This window comes from Hemicordylus capensis, chromosome 8 (genome assembly GCF_027244095.1).
Source record: "Hemicordylus capensis ecotype Gifberg chromosome 8, rHemCap1.1.pri, whole genome shotgun sequence".
Lineage (NCBI taxonomy): Eukaryota > Metazoa > Chordata > Lepidosauria > Squamata > Cordylidae > Hemicordylus > Hemicordylus capensis.
Genome location: NC_069664.1, coordinates 14,188,897 through 14,211,328, shown reverse-complemented (window position 1 = coordinate 14,211,328; position 22,432 = coordinate 14,188,897). Strand labels below are relative to the sequence as shown.

The 22,432-nt window shown below is 48.1% G+C and overlaps 1 protein-coding gene across 2 annotated transcripts in view; it reads right to left on the bottom strand.

Moving 5' to 3' along the window:
* LOC128333867 (G protein-coupled receptor kinase 5-like) overlaps positions 1 to 22,008 on the bottom strand; it is a 107,039-nt gene extending 85,031 nt beyond the window's left edge. The window contains exon 1 of one of the 2 annotated variants that reach the window (XM_053269902.1): positions 21,138 to 22,008. In XM_053269902.1, coding sequence (XP_053125877.1) covers positions 21,138 to 21,189 — 52 coding nt within the window. In that variant the 5' untranslated portion in view covers positions 21,190 to 22,008. The remainder of the gene's footprint in view (positions 1 to 21,137) is intronic. The other variant, XM_053269901.1, reaches the window with a different exon arrangement.
* Between the last annotated feature and the right edge of the window lie 424 nt (positions 22,009 to 22,432).

The following is a 22,432-nucleotide window of genomic DNA, read 5'->3' as shown; positions in this document are numbered from 1 at the left end:
GTATAAGCATAAGCTTCAAGTTATCCCACACCCACCAAGGGCTTCCTTTAAACCAGGACTTGCACAACTTCAGCCCTGCAACTGCTACTCCCATCATCCGTGACTACTGGCCACTGTGGCAGGGGATGATGGGAGCTGCAGTCCAAAGATGGGAGCAGCTGGAGGACTGAAGTTGTGTAGCCCTGTTTTAAACTATGCTGCAGTGCTATTAATATCAGAGACGTGGTGACATGAGTTGACTTCAACCCAGAGGTTTTCAAGTCAGATCAGCGGTGGGCAACTTAGCTCTCCAGCAGTTGCTGGACTCCCAGCATCCCCTTTGGCTACTGTGGCTAAGGATGATGGGAGTTGTAGTCCAATGGCATCTGGGGACCCAAATTTGAGAACAAACGATTTCCATTTTTCCTCTCTCGGTTGCCAGAGAGAATCTAGTGCTGCTCTCAATGTGGTAATTTTTTCTGTTCATTCACCTTGTGTCTGTTGCAAGAACCGTAACCGTAGAGAACCGTACGGCAAGAACCGTAACTTTAAAAAAACACCACACACACATAGGGGGGAATCTCTGTTTTGGTATCAAGAACCACAGCTGACAACACACCTAATACACCAAGCCATGAAGAGCAGACGGAGGAAACAAATCTCACATCCTACAACACTCCCCTCCATTTCCCTTCCAGAAGCATTTCAAGAGCCGTGTTAAAAAACACACTGACCCAAAGGGAAGAGGAGAGAAACACAGCATTTCCTTCCTTCCTTCAGATCTGAGCAAAGAGTAGAAGGGACCATGATTAATTCACCAACACTTTCCAGGTAGAGTGCTCCTCCGCTCCTCTCTCCAGCTAGGCATGTCCCTTCTATCACACACAAATTGTAGAGTTGTCACATTAATCCAGGAGAGAAACCTGGAATTCGTAAAGGTTTTAGTGTTTTTCTTTGTATTTTAACATTATTTTAATCGTGTTAATGTTTTAATGGTTTTAAGACTGTGAACCACCTGGGGACATTTTTGTACATACTAACTAACTAATTAATTCTTGGGCACAACCATCAAACGCTGGGGGAGAAATAAAGACATGCTGATGACCTGAGCTCTGTCAAGCTTAAAAGGCTCCATAACACTACAAAATGTGTCCAGAGCATTCTTTGCATTGGAGAAGGTGAGAAGCATGTCGCCTCATAAACACAATCAAATATGCAGAATAAATATGACAGTGACAAGAGCAGGGGAGAAGTGAAAGAAACCATCCCATGAAATTGATTGCCAGGAAATTTAGAACCAACATAGGAAGTACTTTTTCACACAAACACATAATCAACTTTCGGAATTCTCTGCCACAAGATGTGGTGACAGCCAACAACCTGGATGGCTTGAAGAGGGGTTTGGATAACTTCATGGAGGAGAGGTCTATCAACGGCTACTAGTTGGAGGGCTATAGGCCACCTCCAGCCTCAAAGGCAGGATGCCTCCGAGTACCAGCTGCAGGGGAGTAACAGCAGGAGAGAGGGCATGCCCTCAACTCCTGCCTGTGGCTTCCAGCGGCATCTGGTGGGCCACTAGGTGAAAGAGGGTGCTGGACTAGATGGGCCTCCTTGGGCCTGATCCAGCAGGGCTGTTCTTATGTTCTTACATTCAGTACTAAGTGTTTACTTTGCCTAATAAGAGTGTATGACATGACTGTTTAAATACAGTTGGATTTGGAACATTACTATTTTTCTTCTTCTATACTTAGTGTTCCCTATTGCTGCCTTTAGCAGATTTTTCTTCTTCTTCATTTGGGTCCACTTAGATAGCACTGAAGAGAAGCACCAGAAAAAATGGATAAAATTGATTAAAGAACAGGTGGTGCAAAAGAACTATTTATTGTAGAACAACTAGTCCCTACACGTTGTGAGGAATAACCTCTTCTTCAAGGGATATTCCTTTCCCTGCACAGTACAAAAATCTATCAGGAGTTTTATACCACCTGCTCTTGGGTTTATCGTTTGGTGCTGGTGGGTTGCCTTCCCTTCTTGTGGGTCTAAAAGTTTATTAAAGCAATCTTTCCACTCAAGAAAGAATTCCTGCATTGTGTGTGCCAAGGACAGCATTTTCCCTACATCATGGACTGTCTAGGCCAGAGCTGCTCAAATTCAGCCCTCCTGCAGATGTTGGCCTACAACTCTGATAAGCCCTGGCTACTGGCCATTGTAGATGGGGATTATGGGAGTTGTAGTCCAAAAACAGCTGGAGGCCCAGAATTGAGGTGACCTGATCTAGGTGAATCCTGGATATGAGGCAACCCTATATACAGCCCGGCTTGTTCCTGTAGGCACCACCAGAAGCTTGAAGCTCTCATTCCCCCACCCCTACACCAGCTTGGTTCTACTCTCCAAGACCTTATCTCCCCATATGTTTGTCTTGCCCTTTCTGTCACTAGCAGCCACCCCTGCTCTGTGCACAGCAGGACTCTGTAAGCAGGGTCAACCTTTGTTGAATATGAATGGGAGACTAGAAGTGTGAGCAGAGTAAGAGATGCCCCTCAGGGGATGGAGCCACTCTGGGAAGAGCATCTAGGTTCCAAGTTCCCTCCCTGGCTTCTCCAAGATAGGGCTGAGAGAGACTCCTGTCTGCAACCTTGGAGAAGCCGCTGCCAGTCTGTGAAGACAAGACTGAGCTACATAGACCAATGGTCTGACTCAATATACAGCAGCTTCTAATATTCCTATTTTCCTATGCCAAGCCAGCCTCAAGTTCTTTTGGCCCTCCCTCTCCAATTTACGTTCTCCCACAGGAAACCCACGGAATCCCACAGCATCCTTAAGAATGTCCTTGGCACTGAGCAGACAGTGATCGCACCACACAGACACAGAGCGGTGTGTGGGACAGCTGCCGTTCTTGCCTCCCTAGAGGCAGCTCCAATTAAAGCCAGGCCCCAAACAGTTTACTTGGGAAATGCCTGAAAACAGCAGGACTGCTGCAAGGAATTTAGGTGGGGGGGGGAGTTAAAAGCATCCATACGGGAGTTGCTTGAAGGCAAGAAGGATTCTCCCTCCTCTCTATATTTACATTCCCCAAGCAGTGTTCCCTCTAACAGAGATTCCCAGATGTTGTTGACTACAACTCCCAGAATCCCCAAGCAAACACCAACTGGGGATTCTGGGAGTGGTAGTCGACAACATCTGGGACTCCAACTTTGCCCCCCCAGTTGTTTTTGGACTACAACTCCCATAATCCCCAACCACAGTGGCCCATAGGCAGGGATTATTGTAGGCCAACATCTGCAGGAGGGCCGGTTAGGGTTAGAGTTAGGCAGAGGGAACTCTGCCCCCAAGGAAAAAACGGAGAATAAGAAGTGTCACAAGGTAGGCAAACTTGGGGAGGATGGGAGTTGTAGTTCCACAACATCGGGGAACTTCTGCAACAGAGATTCTATGTCACGTTCCAATTTCGCAGCAAGAGGGACATGGAGAGGGAGGCGGAGTGGACCAAATTTGCAGGTGGGAAGGAGGTTCTTGCCGGGTAGCTAACATGTGCTGTGGGATGGGAGAGGAAGGCGTTGCAGCCGCCGGCTAGGATAAGACAAGGCAGCCAGCACACGCCACCTCCCCCAAGACACTGCATCTTTGACGTCAGACATCCAAGCTGCCACCACTGATAAGGTTTAGAGAAGGAGCTAGCAACGTGCTGCCAGACCGCAAGGATGGCAAGAGAGCGTTCCCGCAAAATGGGAGCTGCAGGCATTTCTGCAGCACTGGGGAAAGCACGTCCCAACCACACCTGTGCAGGATACACCCTGAGATGCATCGAAACCTCTGTGTGCCTGAGTGCACGTCCCCCGCTTTATTTATTTATTTATTATTTATACCACCCAAAGCTTCCGTCTCTGGGAGGTTTACAATTAAAATCATTTAGAACATTAAATCAATTAACAATTAAAACCCAATATTAAAAATATTAAAACTATAATAAATGTGTCTTCAGTGCCTTTCAAGAAGTTGCCAGAGATAGCGAGGCTCTTATTTCAACAGGGAGCGCATTCCAAAGTCCAGGGGCTGCAATGGAGAAGACCCATTCCCGAGTAGCCACCAGACGAGTTGGCGGCAACCGAGATGAACCTCTCCAGACGATCTTAAGAGGCAGTGGGGCTCATGGTGAAGATGACGTTCTCGTAAATCAGGCCTGCTCAGCTTTGGCTTTCCTGCCGATGTTGGCCTACAACTCCCATAATCCCTGGCAACTGGCCACTGTGGCAGGGGATTATGGGAGTTGTAGTCCAAAACCAGCTGGCGGGCTAGGTTGAGCAAGTGCCTGTCTTAAATACCCAGGGCCTAAGCTGATTTTTTAATTATTATTTTTACATTTATATCCCACTCCTCCTCCAAGGAGCCCAGAGCAGTGTACATGGCTATGCTTATCCTCACAACCATCCTGTGAGGTAGTTGAGCTGGTCTTGTGGTAGCAAGCATGACTTGTCCCCTTAGCTAAGCAGGATCTGCCCGATCCTGAGCATCGAGGTTCCAAGTTCCCTCCCTGGCAGCATCTCCAAGATAGGGCTGAGAGAGATCCCTGCCTGCAACCTTGGAGAAGCTGCTGCCAGTCTGTGCAGACAATACTGAGCTAGATAGACCAATGGCCTGACTCAGTATATGGCAGCTTTCTATGTTTCTAAGTGGAGAGAGAAGTGACCGGCTCAAAGTCACCTAGTGAGGTTCATGGCTGAATGGGGATTTGAACTCAGGTCTCCCTGGCCCTTGTCCAACCACTGCACCACACTGCCTCTCAATGCAAATCTTCCTCCCCCCTCCTTTTTTTTAAAAGCAGGAGCATAGGAGGCCCCCCACTAATCTGCTGCCGGAGGCAACTACCTCACCTTGCCTCATGGAAAGGCCGCCCCTGGATACACCTGGAAGGCTTAGTCCTCATCTGGAAACAGCCCACATAGACTAAATGCAAATAAGACCTTCCCCATCTCTGGCAACCCACACACACTAAATGTAGTTGTTGTGGGAGTAGAGGTCAGCCCTGTTCATCCAAGTACCTCCTTCAAAAGTGCCAGCAAATCCCATACGTCCCAAAGAACTTGTTTCACCCACTAACTTCCTTACAATCTCACGCTACTTTGCTGCAACTTGAACCCACAGCTTCCTCTTCTTCCCACAGCTGCCCGTAATACAGCCAGACTCCCTCTTTCCTAACACATTTCAAATATCCAAATAGATGGCACGCCTCCCGCAAACCTTGCTTCCAGAGGCTGGCCAAATGTGTGCAGCCAATCTTTGTATGTCATGCATTCCCAGTCCCTCAGTCAATTTGCCTCCTCCCTCTCTCTTTTGGGTGTCCGAAGCACGAAATTGGAATTTTGCAGCAGCTGCCAGCACCACTTTTACACAGTTTCAACTTGCCTGCTTGAAGGTGCCTCCTTGTTCAAGCAAGCTGCAAATCCAGGAAGGAGATTCCACAGGGCAGATGACGTGATTCAGACTCTGCCGAGAACTCAACTCCTCAGTGTGTGGAAACCAGAGAATGCATTTCAACCCAACTTAGCCTCACCAGTGGGTTGATCCATTCAAGGAATTCCAGAAGCATCACAATGAGAACTGCCCACAGGATGTCTCCAACCTTCCAGAGAGGGATGTAGCAGGAAATGAGGGAGTGCTGGAGTTTGTTTGGTACATGCCCAAACTTTGGTCTCTGCCCAACACAGTGTTTCCCCAAGAAAGAGGAACGCCAGTAAGGGAATACACATACATAGAAAGCTGCCTTCTACTGAGTCAGACCATTGCTCCATGACTCTACACTGACTGGTAGAGGCTCTCCAAGGTTTCAGGCAGGAGCATTTCCCAGCCCAACCTGGAGATGCTGCCAGGGATTGAACCTGGGACCTTCTGCATGCAAAGCACATGCTCTGCCACTGAGCTACAAACCCATCCACCAGTAACACCACCATACACATATAGCAAAAAATTAAGAAGGTGGTCCCACAATCCACATTCCCTATAACAGGGATTTCCAGATGTTGCTGACTACAACTCCCATCATTCTCAGCTGCAATGGCCTTTGGCTGGGGGATTATGGGAGTTGTAGGTGACAACATCTGGGAACAGGGTCCACAATGCACATTTGGGGTAGAGATGGATTCCAGCCTGGAAAGGCCAGAGTATCCGTATTTTAAAGATGTGTCTATTTGAGGGAAAGGGGCGACTTCATAGAGTTTGGAATCCATCTAGCTCAGGGGTTCCCAACCTGTGGTACTGCAGGTGTTGCTGAACTACAACTCCCATCATCCCTGACTACCACTTGATGTGGCTGGGGACGATGGATCCGAGTTGCAGTTCAGCAAGCAGTTGTCGTTCTGGAGTACCACAGGTCAGGTTGGGAACCCCCGAACTACATCATTATTGTCTACATTAGGCCTGCTCAACTTCAACCCCCCTGCAGATGTTGGCCCATAATCCCCAGCTATTGGTTACTGTAGCTGGGGATTATGGGAGTTGTAGTTCAAAAACAGCTGGGGGCAGAAGTTGAGCAGGCGTGGTCTACACTGACTAGCAGTGGCCCTACAACAGGGTTTCTTAACCTGGGGTCCCCAGATGTTGTCGGACTATAACTCCCATCATAGGAACAAAGGAAGCTGCCATATTCTGAGTCAGACCATAGGTCCATCTAGCTAGTATAGTCTATGCAGACCAGTAGCAGCTTCATCCCCAGCCATAGCCTTTGTGGCATACACACACACACACACACACACACACACACACACACACACACACACACCCCTCCACTACCATCTACAGCAGAGCTGCTCAAATCTGGCCCTCCAGCTGTTTTTGAACTACAGCTCCCAGAATCCCCAGCCATAGTAGCCAGTCGTCAGGGATGCTGGGAGTTGCAGGCCAACATCTCCAGGAGGGCCAAAGTTGAACAGCCCTGGTCTACTGATTGGCAGTGGCTCTACAAGGTTTCAGGCAGGAACAGAGTCCACTATAATAGCGATTCCCAGACATTGTTGATTGCAACTCCCATAATCCCCAGCCAAAGGCCACTGCAGCTGATGATGATGGGAATTGTAGTCAACAACATCTGAGAATCCCTGTTACAGGGAACCCTGGGCAGGAGTCTCACTCAGCCCTACCCGGAGATGCTGCCAGGGATTGAATCTGGGATCTTCTCTTCCACTGAGCTGTGGGCCCATCTGTTGCTGAAGTATAACTCCCATAATGCCCAGCGGCAATTTATTATGGCTGTGGATGATGGGAGTTGTAGTTCAGCAACAGCTGGAGAACTGAAGTTGCTAACCTCTGCCCTAAAGGGCATATCTCACAGCACTCACATGTGGTCCCCAGTGTTCCCTGTAACAGGGATTCCCAGAAGTTGTTGACTACAAATCCCATAATCCCCAGCCAAAGGCAACTGCAGCTGGGGGGTGATGGGAGTTGTAGTCAACAACATCTGGGAATCCCTGTAACAGGGAACACTGGTGGTCACCCATCCAAGTTCAAACCAAGGCAGGCCTTGCTGAGGAGACAATTCATGCTTGATACCACCAGACCAGCTAGGGAGGTGGCATTTCATTTGTGCTGCAGGGCTTGCCTTCAGTTGCTGTGACCCCACACTGATGTAGCCACCCCATAAAGCCCTGATTCAAAGCGAGACTGTGGGCAAGCAGAGGGGAGAAGCTCTTGCGTTCAACATCACGCACCGCCAAACAAGGATCAATCCGTTCATGACGCTGCCGGCATCTCCTCGTCAGTGCAAGCTTCAGTTCTGAAATCCTGCATCACTGAAATGTCCGTGTTTATTTATTTTGAGGTGGCCGGGGAGACCTTCCCCCCACCCCTGTACAAACCAATACATGAAACCTGTCTGCCAAGGTGACCCGCAAAAGCAGACAAGCGGTTGAATGTAAAATAAAACTGCTACCCTGGAGCATGGCGAGGTGTGTGTGTGTGTGTGTGCCCCAAATGGCAAAGCATTCTCTCCTCTGTTACATCAAACAAACTTGCTCCCTAGAGAGAAGCTCCCGGAGGGTGCATTTTCACAATACCGGCACAGCTATACACGCAGAGCACATTTGCACGGAGGCCACCACAAGAAAGGAAACGCTGCAGAGGCGAGACCTTCCTCCTCTCTCCTCCACCCTCCCTCCCTCACACCCTCTTCAAATGCTCATAGGTGCTGGGAGTTTAACTTCTGAAAAGATGCAATGGCCTGGGAAGGACTGAAGCTCAGTGGAAGAGTCTCTGCTTTGCATTTAGCAAGCCTCGGGTTCAAACCCTAGCAGCATCTTCAGGTCAGGCTGAGAAAAACCACTGCCTGGAATCCTGCAGAGAGGTGGCCAGTTACAGAGACTATGACAGTTACAGAGACTGTAGACAAAACTCAGCTCCGGCCTGATCAACTCCCCACCTCTCACCAGCTGTTTGGGGTCTACAACTCCCATAATTCCCAGCCACAGTGGCCAAAGCCAGGGATTATGGGAGTTGTTGGCCAACATCTGCAGGAGGGCCGAAGTTGAGCAGCCCTGGTTCAGCTAGATAGACCCATGGTCTGACTCTGTATATGGCAGCTTCCTATTCAATCAATAGATTCTCCTGGGTCCGTTTCTAAATTTAAGACAAAGGAGATGTAAAGGCACCAGCAAGAATAGCAACCCCCCCATCACCGCTGAACTAGTGACTGCCAACACAGGGTTGGAGACAGAAGGAACGCTCAAGGAGAAAATCCTCATTTAATTTTAGGGCAGGGGCAGAAAAGCACTCCTCAGATGCTTAGACGGGGAGCTGCACCTATGAGAACAGATCTGTGTGGCCTGATAACATGTTTCCAACATTTTTAATGTGGTGGCACACTTAATTCCATTCATTCATTCGATTTCTATACCGCCCTTCCAGAAATGGTTCAGGGCGGTTTACACAGAGAAATAATAAATAAAACAAATAGTAAATAAATAATTTCCCCCAAATGGCAGCAAACAGCCCCCGTTACTGACCCCTCCCCCTGCACAATTTATTTAGGAGCCGCCTAGCTAATTTGTGCACCAGGAGGGACCAGAGGTGCTCCTAGGTAATTCTGGAACCTGGACCTAAAGGTCTTTGGAGCCCACCCCCTGCCCCCCACATGCTGCAAATTAAGCATCATCCCCCTACACACAAACACTTGAGGTATTTTTAACCCGTGGGTTCTTGAGGGCACAAACAGCAACTGAACTCACCAGCATGTAAGATTAGAAAGCAGGTCTATTTATGCACGTGTGCATTCGCACGAACATTTCGACACGCAACTTGACATATCCCCATCCCACATCTTTCTTTCCCCACTCCCCATTCTGTCTCTAAAGCAGAGGTCATGCTCATCCGCCTGGCACAGCACAGGCCAGCAGCACAGCAACCACACCACCCGGGACAGACTAAAGAAGAGTTGGGGGTCCCCAGGGGGTGTGGAGGCCCTGGACTTCGGCCCAGACGTCCAGGGGTAAGAATGCCTCTGGGAGAGACTTACCCTTCCCAGTGCATTATGGGGTTAGTTCACTTCTGTAGACCAGGACGTGTAGGAGAGCTGGATTTGTGGTAGCAAGCATGACTTGTCCCCTTAGCTAAGCAGGGTCTGCCCTGGTTGCATATGAATGGGAGACTAGAAGTGTGAACACTGCAAGATATTCCCCTTAGGGGATGGGGCCATTCTGGGAAGGTTCCAAGTTCCCTCCCTGGCAGCAACTCCAGGATAGGGCTGAGAGAGATTCCTGCCTGCAACCTTGGAGGAGCCACTGCCAATCTGTGAAGGCAATACTGAGCTAGATAGACCAATGGTCTGACACTGTCAGCTTATGGCAGGATATGGCAGCTTCCTATGTTCCTATGAAGTGCAGGAAGGAATCGGGGTGCAGAAAACCTGCAGAGTACAGGTGGCCCTCATTATCCGTGGTCCCAGCACCCACAGCTTCACATATCCGTGGTTGGGTCATAGAGACCCAGTTTCTTTGTTCGCAGGACGAAAATAGGGTGGCCGTAAATAACCAGTTCTGACATCATTTCGTAGGTCCAAGCCATTTTGTGGCTCTTTCCTGCCTCTCCACCCCCAAGAACCTCAAAAAAGGAACAGAAGTTGGAGGATTTGAAAGTGGGGGGCATTGCAGGAGAGCAAGGCACTTTGCTTATTTCTGCTTCCCACTGCTTTTTCTTGTGACTTTCAGCACACTTCAGTGTGCTTAGGAACCTCACTCCGCAATCTCCATAGGGTTACGGTTTCTTTATTCGCGGTTTTGTTATCCACAGAGATAGGCAGGAAAGGAACCCCGCGAATAAAGAAGCCCTCCTGTATGTCACCGTCTGGCTACGATGTTTGAATGGGACCATCAATTTTGCTCGTTCCCAACTTCTTGATTCAAGTTTTGCTATCCAGCCATGTCAAAGTGCTACAGAAATAAACAGCATCAAACACACAGAGAAATAAGCAAACGCTTGGAAACAGCTACCCCAAAGTTATTGATGCATATAGTTCTTTACTAGGCTGCTGCCCTTCATTTATTTTAATTATCATTAAATATTTATACTGCCTTGTATTAAAACAATCTGTAGGCGGTTTACAAAAAATTTAAAATAATATATGTGATCCTGATGATTTGAAGCAAGCTCACGGCTTGGAAGAAGAAGAAGAAATAAAAGGAGAACACCAAGAGAGCTGGTCTTGTGGGGAAGAGAGCATGACTTGTCCCCTCAGCTAAGCAGGGTCCATCCTGGTTGCATATGAAAGGGAGACCAGAATTGTGAGCACTGTAAGATATTCCCCTTAGGGGATGGAGCCACTCTGGGAAGAACATCTAAATTCCAAGTACCCTCCCTGGCAGCATATCCAAGATAGGGCTGAGAGAGACTCCTGCCTGCAACCGTGGAGAAGCTTCTGCCAGTCTGTGTAGACAATATTGAGCGAGATGGACCTATGGTCTTACTCAGTATATGGTAGCTTCCTATGTTTCATTCTCTTAGACTGAATCGGCACAATTTCAGCCCTCCAGTTGCCAGTTCTGGCAATAGGCCAATCCCAACATTAATGCTGTACAAGTGTATAGCTTTCTGTACTCTTGCACATGTGTTTGTGTGAATGACAGCACCTGTGTATCTATCTGTACCTGTGTACACTTGTTGTCAAACATAAAGTGTAAATGGGCCTAATGTCTCAGCTACAACTGTAAGAAATCCATAGGGAAATTTTCCCCATTCTTATATCCATCCTCACAATATATATGATATTTTCTGTCTCAATATTATACTCACAACGCCTCAACAGATTTTAAAAGTATGCCCCAGACTCCTAGGCTCAATGAGAAACCTTGCATTTAAGATATAGTCACAAGCAGCAGCAACAACAACAAATATTTATATACCGCTTTTCAACAAATGTTTCCAAAGCGATTTACATAGAGAAATAACAAATAAATAAATAAGATGGATCTCTGACCTCAAAGGGCTCTTAATCTAACATAAGATAGACACCAGCAACAGTCACTGGAGGGATGCTGTGCTGGGGATGGATAGGACCAGTTACTCTCCCCCTGCTAAATAAAGAGAATCACCACGTTAAAAAGGTGCCTCTTTGCCCAGTTAGCAGGGCTCATACCATTCAATGGGTATGAGGATGAGGCGGTTGTTCAGGCAGTTTGGTTTCTCCTTTATGTTTTTAACTGATCATAATTAATTAATTATCCTCCGCCTCACCCACCTGTGCCGCCGCTTTCCTCTTCCCCTGCCGGCAACTCGCTCACAAACTCTCGCGAGATCTGCCACGCATGGGATTAGCGACGGGTACACCTTAGAGAAATATATGGATAGATAGTACATAGATAGTTCAGGATCACTAGGTGGCACTGTGTGGGGAGAAAGGGAAAGTTTGGAAAGGGAAGGTTAAAGTTAGTTTATATTTCAGCTCAACATGGTGTCCAAGCTCTTTGTTATCTCCACAGATCTCAACATTGCCACTAGAGACGGGGCTCTCTCCATATACTCCCCAGTTAAACCCAGAGGCCCATTATTACTCTAATTCTAGAGATGATCCAGAAAGGAAAGGAAGGGGTTTCCTGAGACCTATACAGAGAGCCCGTCTAGTCAGTCAGCAGCACTGGTGCCAGGGGGAGGATAAGAGTATGGGGCTTTAAAACACTGATGCCATGTCGCTATAATGTCTGGAGAGAGGCACCAGGAAAATAGGCAAAATGCATTAAAACAATCTTCTTGCTCAAATTCCTGGAGGTTGTGTGTCTAGGGTGACACAGGGTGATTTTTCCTACATCTTGAACAGTACACCTGATTCTTGGCTTGGCCAGGCCAATCCTGGACATGTGGCAACTCCAGGTGAAATAAAGAAAGCAAAAGAGAAACCCAGAGAGAAAAGGTAGACAAATACCAATCTAAAATACAAAGCCACTTTACTAGACTAATAAGACCAGCACAAAATTCCCCCCACCCCATCGAGTCAGAAGCCTTTAGGGTTTATTATCTTATTCTCATTCTAGGCATTTCAAGCCACACTTTAGAAAAGTCCTGCAGCAGCTGCAGTTCAGAAGTTTGCCATCCTGTATGAAGCCGGCAGTAAATGCTAAGATTTAGGAAAGGAAGTGTTATGTGTAAGCTGGCTAATCCATTCCTTCCCCCTCAATTCTATACTATTGAGGTTAAATAAGGGTTCCCAGTGTATCCAGTAACACCTTGTAGTTATTCTCATGGCAGCCATAATTTCACATACAAAATGGTGTGGCACTCGAAACACAGGCTGGAGACGAAGATGCTTGTTGGGGGGGGGGACCCTATAATGCTTGCAATTGGAATGAATCACAAACACCAACACATATTTATATGCTGCTTTTCAACAAAAGTTTACAAAGAGACAGAGAAAGAGACAGACAGAGACACGGACAGACAGAGACACGGACAGACAGAGACACGGACAGACAGAGACAGATCCCTGTCTCCAAAGGGCTCACAGTCTAAAAAGAAACCATAAGACAGACACCAGCAACAGCCACTGGAGGGATGCTGTGTGGGTTGGATAGGGTCAGCTGCTCCCCCACTGCTAAATAAAGAGAATCACCACATTAAAAAGGTACCTCTTTGCCCAGTTAGCAGAGGTTAGAAACTAGAAACTAGCAAGAGAGACAGAAGAAAAAGTCAGCTTGCTCCCGAGAGCAGTACTAGAACCCATGGCTTAACATTACAAAGAAGCAGATTTAGGCGAGGCATTAGGGAGAATTTCCTAGCTGTAGTATAACAGTGGAACTATCAGCCTAATACAGTGGTAGGCTCTCCTTCGCTGGACATTTTCAAACAGAGGCTGGACCCGTCTGTCCGTCAAGGATGCCATAGCAGATTCCTACCCCGAGCTGGAATATGAGCCCTCGAAGGTTCCTTTCGAGCTCTGTCGGAATTCTGTGACTTATTAGGTGGCTGGGATGGAGAAATTGGGATTGGCCGACAGGCCCTTCTCCCAACCACAACATGCTCATCTGAAATGAGCCTGTATACACGTAACTGTTCACTGGAGAGCAGAGGGAAATATGCATGATTTTTTTTTAAAAAAAAAATTCCTGCTTCCTGATTTTTGCAGGCACTGCCTCTATCTCTTGAACCAGGCCTTGACCATTTTTCTTTGAGTATAAGAACCAACCCCCAAAACTTTTGGAGCTGGATAATGCACCCTTGACACAATTACTGGACTTCATGGCAGACATTAGGAAGGGGAAAGTAAATGGGCTTCCCTTTATCTCCTTTACAAATTACATACTTAGAGCCAGTATAACATAGTGGATGAGTGTTCAACTAGGACCGGGAAGATCCGAGTTAGAATCCCCATTCAACCAGGAAACTCACTGGGTGACTCTGGGTCAGTGTGAGGTATCTCTCAGCCGCACCTACCTCACAGGGTTGTTGTGGGGATGAAAATAAGCATGTACTCTGAGCTTCTGGGAGGAAGAACTGGACATAAATGTAATAAACAAAGAGAAACAGGATTGTCTGGGGCAAACAACTCTAGCTTTGAACATCCTAGTCTAGGCACCATGGTTAAATTTCTAGATGGGCTCTCCTACTCCCATCTTGAACCTTTAGTGGAAACTGGCATGTCCTCCTACAGGGTACAGCTAGCGTACCTCATAGGGGGTTCCTTTTGCTACCTGAGGCGAGGGGAAGTGCGCCACCCCATATAGGCCCGGCCTTCTGTCCCTCTTGCCCTCATAGGCCTCACTTTCCGGGATGCCCTCTGCCTTCCCACTGCTGCTCTTGCAGGCCACAGGTATCCAGGTTTGTCCCACCAACTGTGTCTCACAGGAACCTGCCTTCTACTGCGTCAGACCACTGGTCCATCTAGCTCAGCATTCTCTACCCAGACTGGCAGCGGACTCTCCAAGGTTGCAGGCAGGCAGGAATCTCTCTCAGCCCTCTCCTGGAGATGCTGCCAGGGAGGGACCTTCTGCATGCAAGCAAGCAGATGCTCTTCCCAGAGTGGCTCCAACCCCCTCAGGGGGATATCTTCCAGTGCTCACACATGCAGGCTCCCCTTCAAATGCAAACCAGGGCAAACTCTGCTCAGCACAGGGGACAATTCACGCTTGCTACCACGAGACCAGCTCTCCTCTCCTCATCACCGCTGCTACTTCAAGACCAGCTTGTCTGCTTTGCCTCCTTCATTGGGGGGTGCCTAAGGAGAAACGACGACGAGCCCAGAACTGGGGCGGCAGGAGAGAGAAAGTGGGGGCAGCAACAACAAATGGCAGCAGTCAGATGGGGCTATGCCAGTGGGGGGGGGGGACCCGAAGCTGCTGCCCCATGGAGCACTCGCTGCCTGATTCAGAACAGCTGGTTTTTACTCACATGCAAATGGTCTCTGTTAACAAATTAGTCAGCTAAAACTCATGCAATTAATCAGCTCACTTTTTTGGAGGATGGCCCTGTTCTGGAGTCATCATTTGCAGACAGCTAAATAAGCAGGCAGCAGCGATCTAGGAAGATGCTGAAAGGCATCAGCTCATACTGTGCAGGAGGAGGCAATGGTAAACTCCTCCTGTATTCTACCAAAAGAAAATCACAGGACTCTGTGGGAGCCAGGAGTCCACACCGACTCGACGACGCATTGTACCTGTTGATGACGCATTGTACAAGACAAGAAGATGCTTTTCTTGCTTGCAGTAGTTTATGCAATCAGAGGGATTCCCAACCTTGGATCCTTAGATGTTGGATTACAACTCCCATCATCCCCAGCTACAGTGGGCTTAGGAGATGATGGGAGTTGTAGTCCAATATGACCTGGGGACTAAGGTTGGGAACCCCGTGCTAGATGATGATGTGCCTCTGTCTAACTCTACCTTTCAAGGTCTGTAGGGAGCTGGTCAGCCGGGGAGTTCGGCTTGTGGTAGCAAGCATGAATTGTCACCTTTGCTAAGCAGGATCTATCTTGGTCTGCATTTGGATAGGAGACTACATGCCTTCGGGTTGTTTTTAATGAAAGGCGGTATATAAATTTAACAATAAAATGTGAGCTCTGTCAAGTGCTGTCAAGTCAATAATAATAAAAGTGCTCCCCTTGATGGATAGGGCTGCAGCTCACTGAAAGAGCATCTGCATGCTGGCATGTAGAAGGTCCCAGGTTCACTCCTTGGCAACATCTGAAGGTAGGGCCAGGAAGAGACTCCTTCCTGAAACTTTAGAGAGCTGCTGCCAGTCAGTGTAGACAATACTGAGCATGACAGACCAAGGGTCTGACTCAGTAGAAGGCGGCTTCCTGTGTTCTGATGACCCCTCACACGAACCTGTTCAAAGAGCAGTAATTTAGTGCACTCAAGGTCAGCATTAAAGTATTTCTGCATTGTCTTCTCTGCCCCTTCAGTGGTAATTCAGTAGCTTCTTTGCTTTGCCCCCATGTTGCTCTATGCAAGTGGTGTGATGGTAGTGACTGTCTCAATATGGTTGAAACGGATCGGCAGTATATTCAGGGCCAACGAAAAGAAGCACTTCATCGTAGGATGCACTGTTGACGGTTGCACAGATTCACTGCCACAAGATCCAGGTGATACCCTCGAGCTTTGATGGCTTCAATCATATATTTCAGAATCGGAGAGAAACCAGTTCGGGGAAAGGGAAAGAGGGGTGGGGTGGGGGAGAAACAAACGTCTAGATGCAGTGAATGTAAAATCAGCATTTGTGGGGAATCGCTATTTTATAGCTGTTAGTTATGACAGCTAATTTGGGCCTCCATGTTCAGTGACAGTATACCTGAGTATCAGATGGTGAGGACAAAGCAGGCATGACCAGCATGATCATGCACTACTTGTGAGCTTCCACAGGCATCATGCTGACCGCTGTTGAAAGCAGAATACAGGATTAGAGGGACCTTTGCTCTGTTCAGGGATGGCACCTCTTATGGTGAAGAGTTGCCATTCACTCTTAGGCTGAATGAAGGATTAAACAGAAACTCTAATCCAGTCACACTTAATCTCTGCAAACTCAAAACCCAGTTTAATCCCAAACTGCCAGATGGGACCCACTTGTAGTTTTTTTTAAAAAATCATACCTTCCCCACCCACCCACCCTTTTCTCCTTCGGGTTGCTCGATGCAAGGAAGGAAGAACTCCAATATGTTTACTAGTCAAATGAGATAGGTCTAGCTTGTCTGGCAGGTGTGGGATGAGCCCTCTCTCCTGCTGCTGCTCCCTTGCAACTGGTACTCAGAGGCATCCTGCCTCTGAGGCTGGAGGTGGCCTATAGCCCTCCGACTAGTAGCCATTAAAAGTCCTCTCCTCCATGAAGTTTACCAAACCCCTCTTCAAGCCATCCAGGTTGTTGGCTGTCACCACATCCTGTGGCAGAGAGTTCCACAAGTGGATCACGCGTTGTGTGAAAAAGTACTTTGTTTTCCTCCCCTTTTTCCAGATTTTTGTGAAGCCAGCATATCTGCAGGCTACCTCCAGCCTCATGCACAGGTAAGACATGCACCCCCAACAACTATACGGCAATATTTTGCTGTGGCTCTGTACTTGAATCACATATTCAGCCAACCCTCTTGCGACCAACATGCCTGCCATCTGGATTAGCTGTGGCTTTCCAGGGACAGCGGCTTTCAAACCTGGAAAATTAGTTCCTTGTTTGGGTGGGTTGTAACTAGACAGAGTTTATGGCTTCAACTCCCAACCAAGCTAGTCATCCGGAGAGGCCTCAAACCCAATTACACAGGGTTTAGGAATTCAGGAACTACAGTTTTTTTCCCCCTCTTTCTAAAAGGGTTATGTAGGGACAACCAGTATTTCATCACTGAACTTCATCTCTCGTGTGTGCTTCATTCATTCCAGGGACCAAGAGATGGTTCCCGATGTACCAGCAGGTCCGTTGTGCTATGGGACGAACTCAATAGCAACAAAAGCCTTCTCAGCATGCGAGGGCAGAAGCAATATTCTGTTTGTAGGAAGCCCCAGGTTGAATTCCTGGCATCTCTCAACTCCACTTAAAGAGCAGCTACTTGTGAAACATAAGAAACATAGGAAGCTACCTTACACCGAGTCCGACCATTGGTCCCTCCAGCTCAGTACTGTCAACACTGACCGGCAGCAGCTCTTCAACATTACAGGCAGGAGTATCTCCCAGTCCTACCCGGAGATGCTACCAAGGAGTGAACCTGGGAGCTTCGGCATGCGCGAGCATGCAGATGCTCTTCCACTGAGCTATGGCCCTGTCCACTAAGAGGAATGTCTTACAGCATCCACATGTAGTCTCCCTTCCAAATGCAAACCAAGGTGGACCCTGCTTAGCAAAGGGAAACATCTGTGCTCGCTACCACAAGACTAGATCTCCTCCTCTGCAACAGAGACTCTGTAGAGCTGCTGCCAGTCAGTGTAGCAGACAACACTGGGCTGTGAATCAATGACCTGACTCAGTAGGACCACCACCAACTCCACTCATGTAGGATCAGATCTCCATATTGGTTTGGCCTCGTCTCGCGGAGAGGCCTACCTCTAGCACACCAACGCAGAGAGAAATATTTTTCTTTCCATTTTGCTCTGCTCTAGGTTTTGCTTTTATTGTGCCCGCTGAAGGGCCCTGCAGGAGTTCCTCCCACTTCTCCTAAAGTTCCAGAGAGCGAAAGAGATGTGAGCAGAAGTAGCAAGCTTCTGGTTTAAACATGAAGTTGTCATTTGAACAGCAATGCAGTCCTTTCTAGGGATGTGCAAACAGGTTTGACATCAAACCTGTTTGGTTCGACGGTCTGATAGCAAACCAAAAACCCCCACTCCCCAGCTATATGGTGTGGGGGTTCGTGATCTTAAAAAATTTTTAAACATTTTTAAAAGAAAAAAGATTGCGAACTTCCCCCGAATTGGGGGGTGGGTGGGTGTTTCGTGGGGGTGAAGAACTGAATTGGCCCAGTCTGGTTCGGGTCCAGTTTGGACTCGAACCAAACCGGCCAGCCAGTTTTATGCACATTCCTAGTCCTTTCTATCTGCAGAGCTCTCTGGAATCTCCATCTTTGACAACCACCCTATTTTTGTTTTAAAGCCATATTTAAGCATGCTGGAACAAAGCTTGGAAACATTTATTTACTAAGCACAAAACAGATCCCCTGGCACACTGAGCCTCTTCGGACATTGATCAGTACCATAGGCATCTGACTTGTGGGTCTGTATTACTGTAACACACCCGCCCTCCAATGCCCCAAGCCGTTCCAACTTGGGAACATATGGGAAAGCAAGTAGTATGCCATTTCGGCACCAAAAAGAGGTACACTTCCTTATTATTTGCAAAAGGCGTTCAGTATAAAAAGCAAAATTCTTACTGATGCATGTCCTGCTTTTAGGAGATCTCGCATTTTGCATATTTCTTCCTTATAATGCCCCAATAAAACGGATTAAAGATTTGCATTGGTCACATGAAATACTCAGGTGGAGAGACTGCACCTTAGGCATAACCCACAAGACAAGATTTCGTGTCCCATCTCAAACAAAGAAATGCAACTCAAGAAGAAAACCAAGAGCTGAAATAACGCCCCTATCCAGTGGCGCAGTGGGGAAATACTTAACTAACAAGCAGAAGGTTGCCGGTTCGAATCCCTGCTGGTACTATATCGAGCTGCAGCGATATAGAAAGATACTGAAAGGCATCTTCTCATACTGCATGGGAGGAGGCAATGGTAAACCTCTCCTGTATTCTACCAAAGAAAACCACAGGGCTCTGTGAGCGCCAGGAGTCGAAATCGACTTGATGGCACACTTTACTTTACAAGTATAAATGAGCATTCTGCCTCTAGGGGGCAGTCTTACGCAGACTTCCTAGGGAGAAAGCACCTCTGAACTCAGTGGGACTTACTGCTGAATCATGACATTAGCCCCATCCACACATTTTGTTCAACACTGGTGCTACGGTTGCGCAGTGTACAATCACAATGATAGAGTTATTCACACCCTATGCAAATACAGCACTTTACTTCCGATCCTTACAATGCAGGTACTTGGTACAGTCATTCACAGTAACACATGTACTAGTACACAGACATCTGCAAACTCGTACAACACTGTCTGAACAGGGCCATTGCCAACTGAAAATGTCCCTTTCATTTGGTGACCTTAAAAGCAGTCTGACTCACCCTGATCTCGAGATCTGCTCTAGACAGGTGGACTTCACGATGCTGCCCTCCACTCTTACCAAGGTGGTGTAGTGGTTCGAGTGCTGGACTAGGGCCAGGAAGCCCTGGGTTCAAATCTGCACTTTGCCACAAAGATCACTGGGTAACCTTGGCCCGTTCACTTTCCATCTGCACCTAACCTACTAAGCAGGGCTTGTCCCACAGATATAGGTGGCAGAAAGCAGGATGGGCAACTACAAGTGAGCATTGTCTGCAGTAAGATACTGGGGCCATACCTCAGTGGTGGAGCATCTGCTTTGCATGCAGAAGGTCCCAGGTTTAATCCCTGGCACCCCCAGGTAGGCAAGACTTGTACCTGAAACCTTAGAGAAGCTGCTGCCAGTCAGCACAGAACTAGATGGATCAATGGTCTGACTCTGTTTGAGGCCGTTTCCTAAGTATCTGTGCCTTTTCTACTACAAGAAGTGTGAATAACCCCCTTTGCTAAGCAGGGTTCACCTTGGTTTGCATCTGAATGGGTGACTACATGTGAGTGCTGTCTGCTGTTAGATATTCCCTTTAGGAAATAGGGCCATATCTTGGTGGAAGAGTATCTGCTTTGTATGCAGGAGGTTCCAGGTTCACCCCTCTGCAAACCAAGCAAAGAGGCACCTTTGTAAAGGGGTGATTCTCTTTATTGAGCAAGGGGAGAGCAACTGGCCCTATCCATCCCCAGCACAGCATCCTTCCAGTGGCTGTTGCTGGTGTCAATCTTATGTTTCTTTTTTTAGAATGTGAGCCCTTTGGGGGACAGGGAACCTTCATATATATACACACACACACACACCCTACCTTGGGAACCTTTTCAAAGAGGCACCTCTTAACGTGGGGATTCTCTTTATTTAGCAGGGGAAAGAGTAACTGGCCCTATCCACCCCCAGCACAGTACCTCCCGTGACTGCTGCTGGCGTCTATCTTATATTTCTTTTTAGATTATGAGCCCTTTGGGGTCAGAGATCCATCTTATTTGTTTATTATTTATGTGAACCACTTTGGAAACTTTTGTTGAAAAGGAGTATATAAATATTTGTGATTGTGGTTGCAAAGCAGTATATAGATATCCATCCTATTAATAATATTTGTCTCTCCAGGAAGGGCTGGGAAAGACTCCTGCCTGGAACCCTGGCAAGCTGCTGCCAGTCAGTGTAGACAGTTCTCCACTAGAAAGACCAACAGTCTGACTCAGTAAAAGGCAGTTTCCTATATCCCTGAGCAGGCATCCTTGGAGGAAGTGTAGGCTAGATATGTATGCAATCCGTGGGCCTGTGTCTACACACACACACACACACACACACACACACACACACACCCTTGGGAGAAAGCCCCTTTCTCTGGCAATCCAGGAAAATCCAGCAGCAGACCCTTTTGCAATGGCCAGATACCGGATGCGCAGCCCCCAACTTTCTTTCTGCTAAAACCATTATGCTAGTTCGAAAAAGATGCCGCCTCCTTCCTACTACCCCAGGCAGGCAGGCAGAAAAGAACGGCGCCTGGAGATCTCTCTTACCTTCTCTGGCTTTCAGCAAGACTGTATTGGCTACAATGTTCTCCAGCTCCATAATGCTCCTCCAGCTTGGTGGATGCTGCGGTCAGGAAAAGGCAAACCCCGAATAAAAATAATTAAAAAATCATTGGGGGGAAAAAGATGTAGGGAAAGCGATTTTTTTTTTTTTTTTTAAGGCGCAACTGTTTCCTCCGAGCTCAAGCTGCAAGACTATTTTTCCCCCTCCTAGGTAAGTAAAAAGTCGCCAGCACGCGAGATCAAGTAGCAGAAACCCCAGCAGGTTTGTCTTTTTTAAAAGATTAAAATATCTCCTCTTGCCACGGAGAAACCAAGGCGATGCAAGACGGGATCGAGGAAGAGGGCAAGACCTTTTTCCTGGGAGTGACAGCAGCCGCAATGCAAGGCAGGCAGAGAGGGGACCCCTTAACGCCGCCGCCGAGGCCCCCCCCCCTCCGCCGCCGCTGCCTCCGCACACACCCTGGAAGGAGGCGGGTGAATATCCTCTCCGGTTGTTCGCTTTGGGGGGGGGGGTGTCGGCGGTGCTGAGAAAAAGCTCCCTCAACCCCCTCTGCAGAGCAGCATGCCCAAGGATCGGAGCGGGGAGGGGGGGGTGGAGAGCTGAAGTCCAGCGCTTGATGCCCGGGCTCAGGTTAGGGGGGGGGCTCGAGCTGCCCCAGCCAGGGTTAGTTAGGGGGGCAAAAAATAAACACTAGAGGGGGGAAAAAATCCAGCCCCCCTCCCCCTGCGGGGAGGGGAAAGGCGACCGCGGGAACCCGTCCTCCCCCAAACGGCAGCAGGAAATCGCATGGAAGCGAGCGAGACTACTGTAGCAATCCGAAACAGGCTTCAAAACGTTCCCCCGGGGCGGGGCTCCGGGCCCGTGACGTCACCCCAGAGGGCGGGGCGCAGAGGTGTCAACGTTCTAGGAGTTATGTAACCTCCTTTGCCCACCTTCTTAAAAAAAAAAACACCAAACCCACCAAACTTAAAGGACTGTCGAGTGCATTCTGGGAAATGTAGTTTGCTCGCGACTCTCTCTTGGGCTGTGAAGATGCAGGAGTTTCTCTACCACCGATCCCATTTCATGGCCAGGATTAATCGACAGAAGCTGAACTGCACCGTCCTGGCTTCCTGGTTGATTTTTTTTTTCATGCCACGTGGTTCTTGTAGTGGCTAGAGTGCTGGACTAGGACAGGGGAGACCCGAGTTCAAATCCCCATTCAGCCATGATACTAGCTGGGTGACTCTGGGCCAGTCACTTCTCTCTCAGCCTAGCCTACTTCACAGGGCTGTTGTGA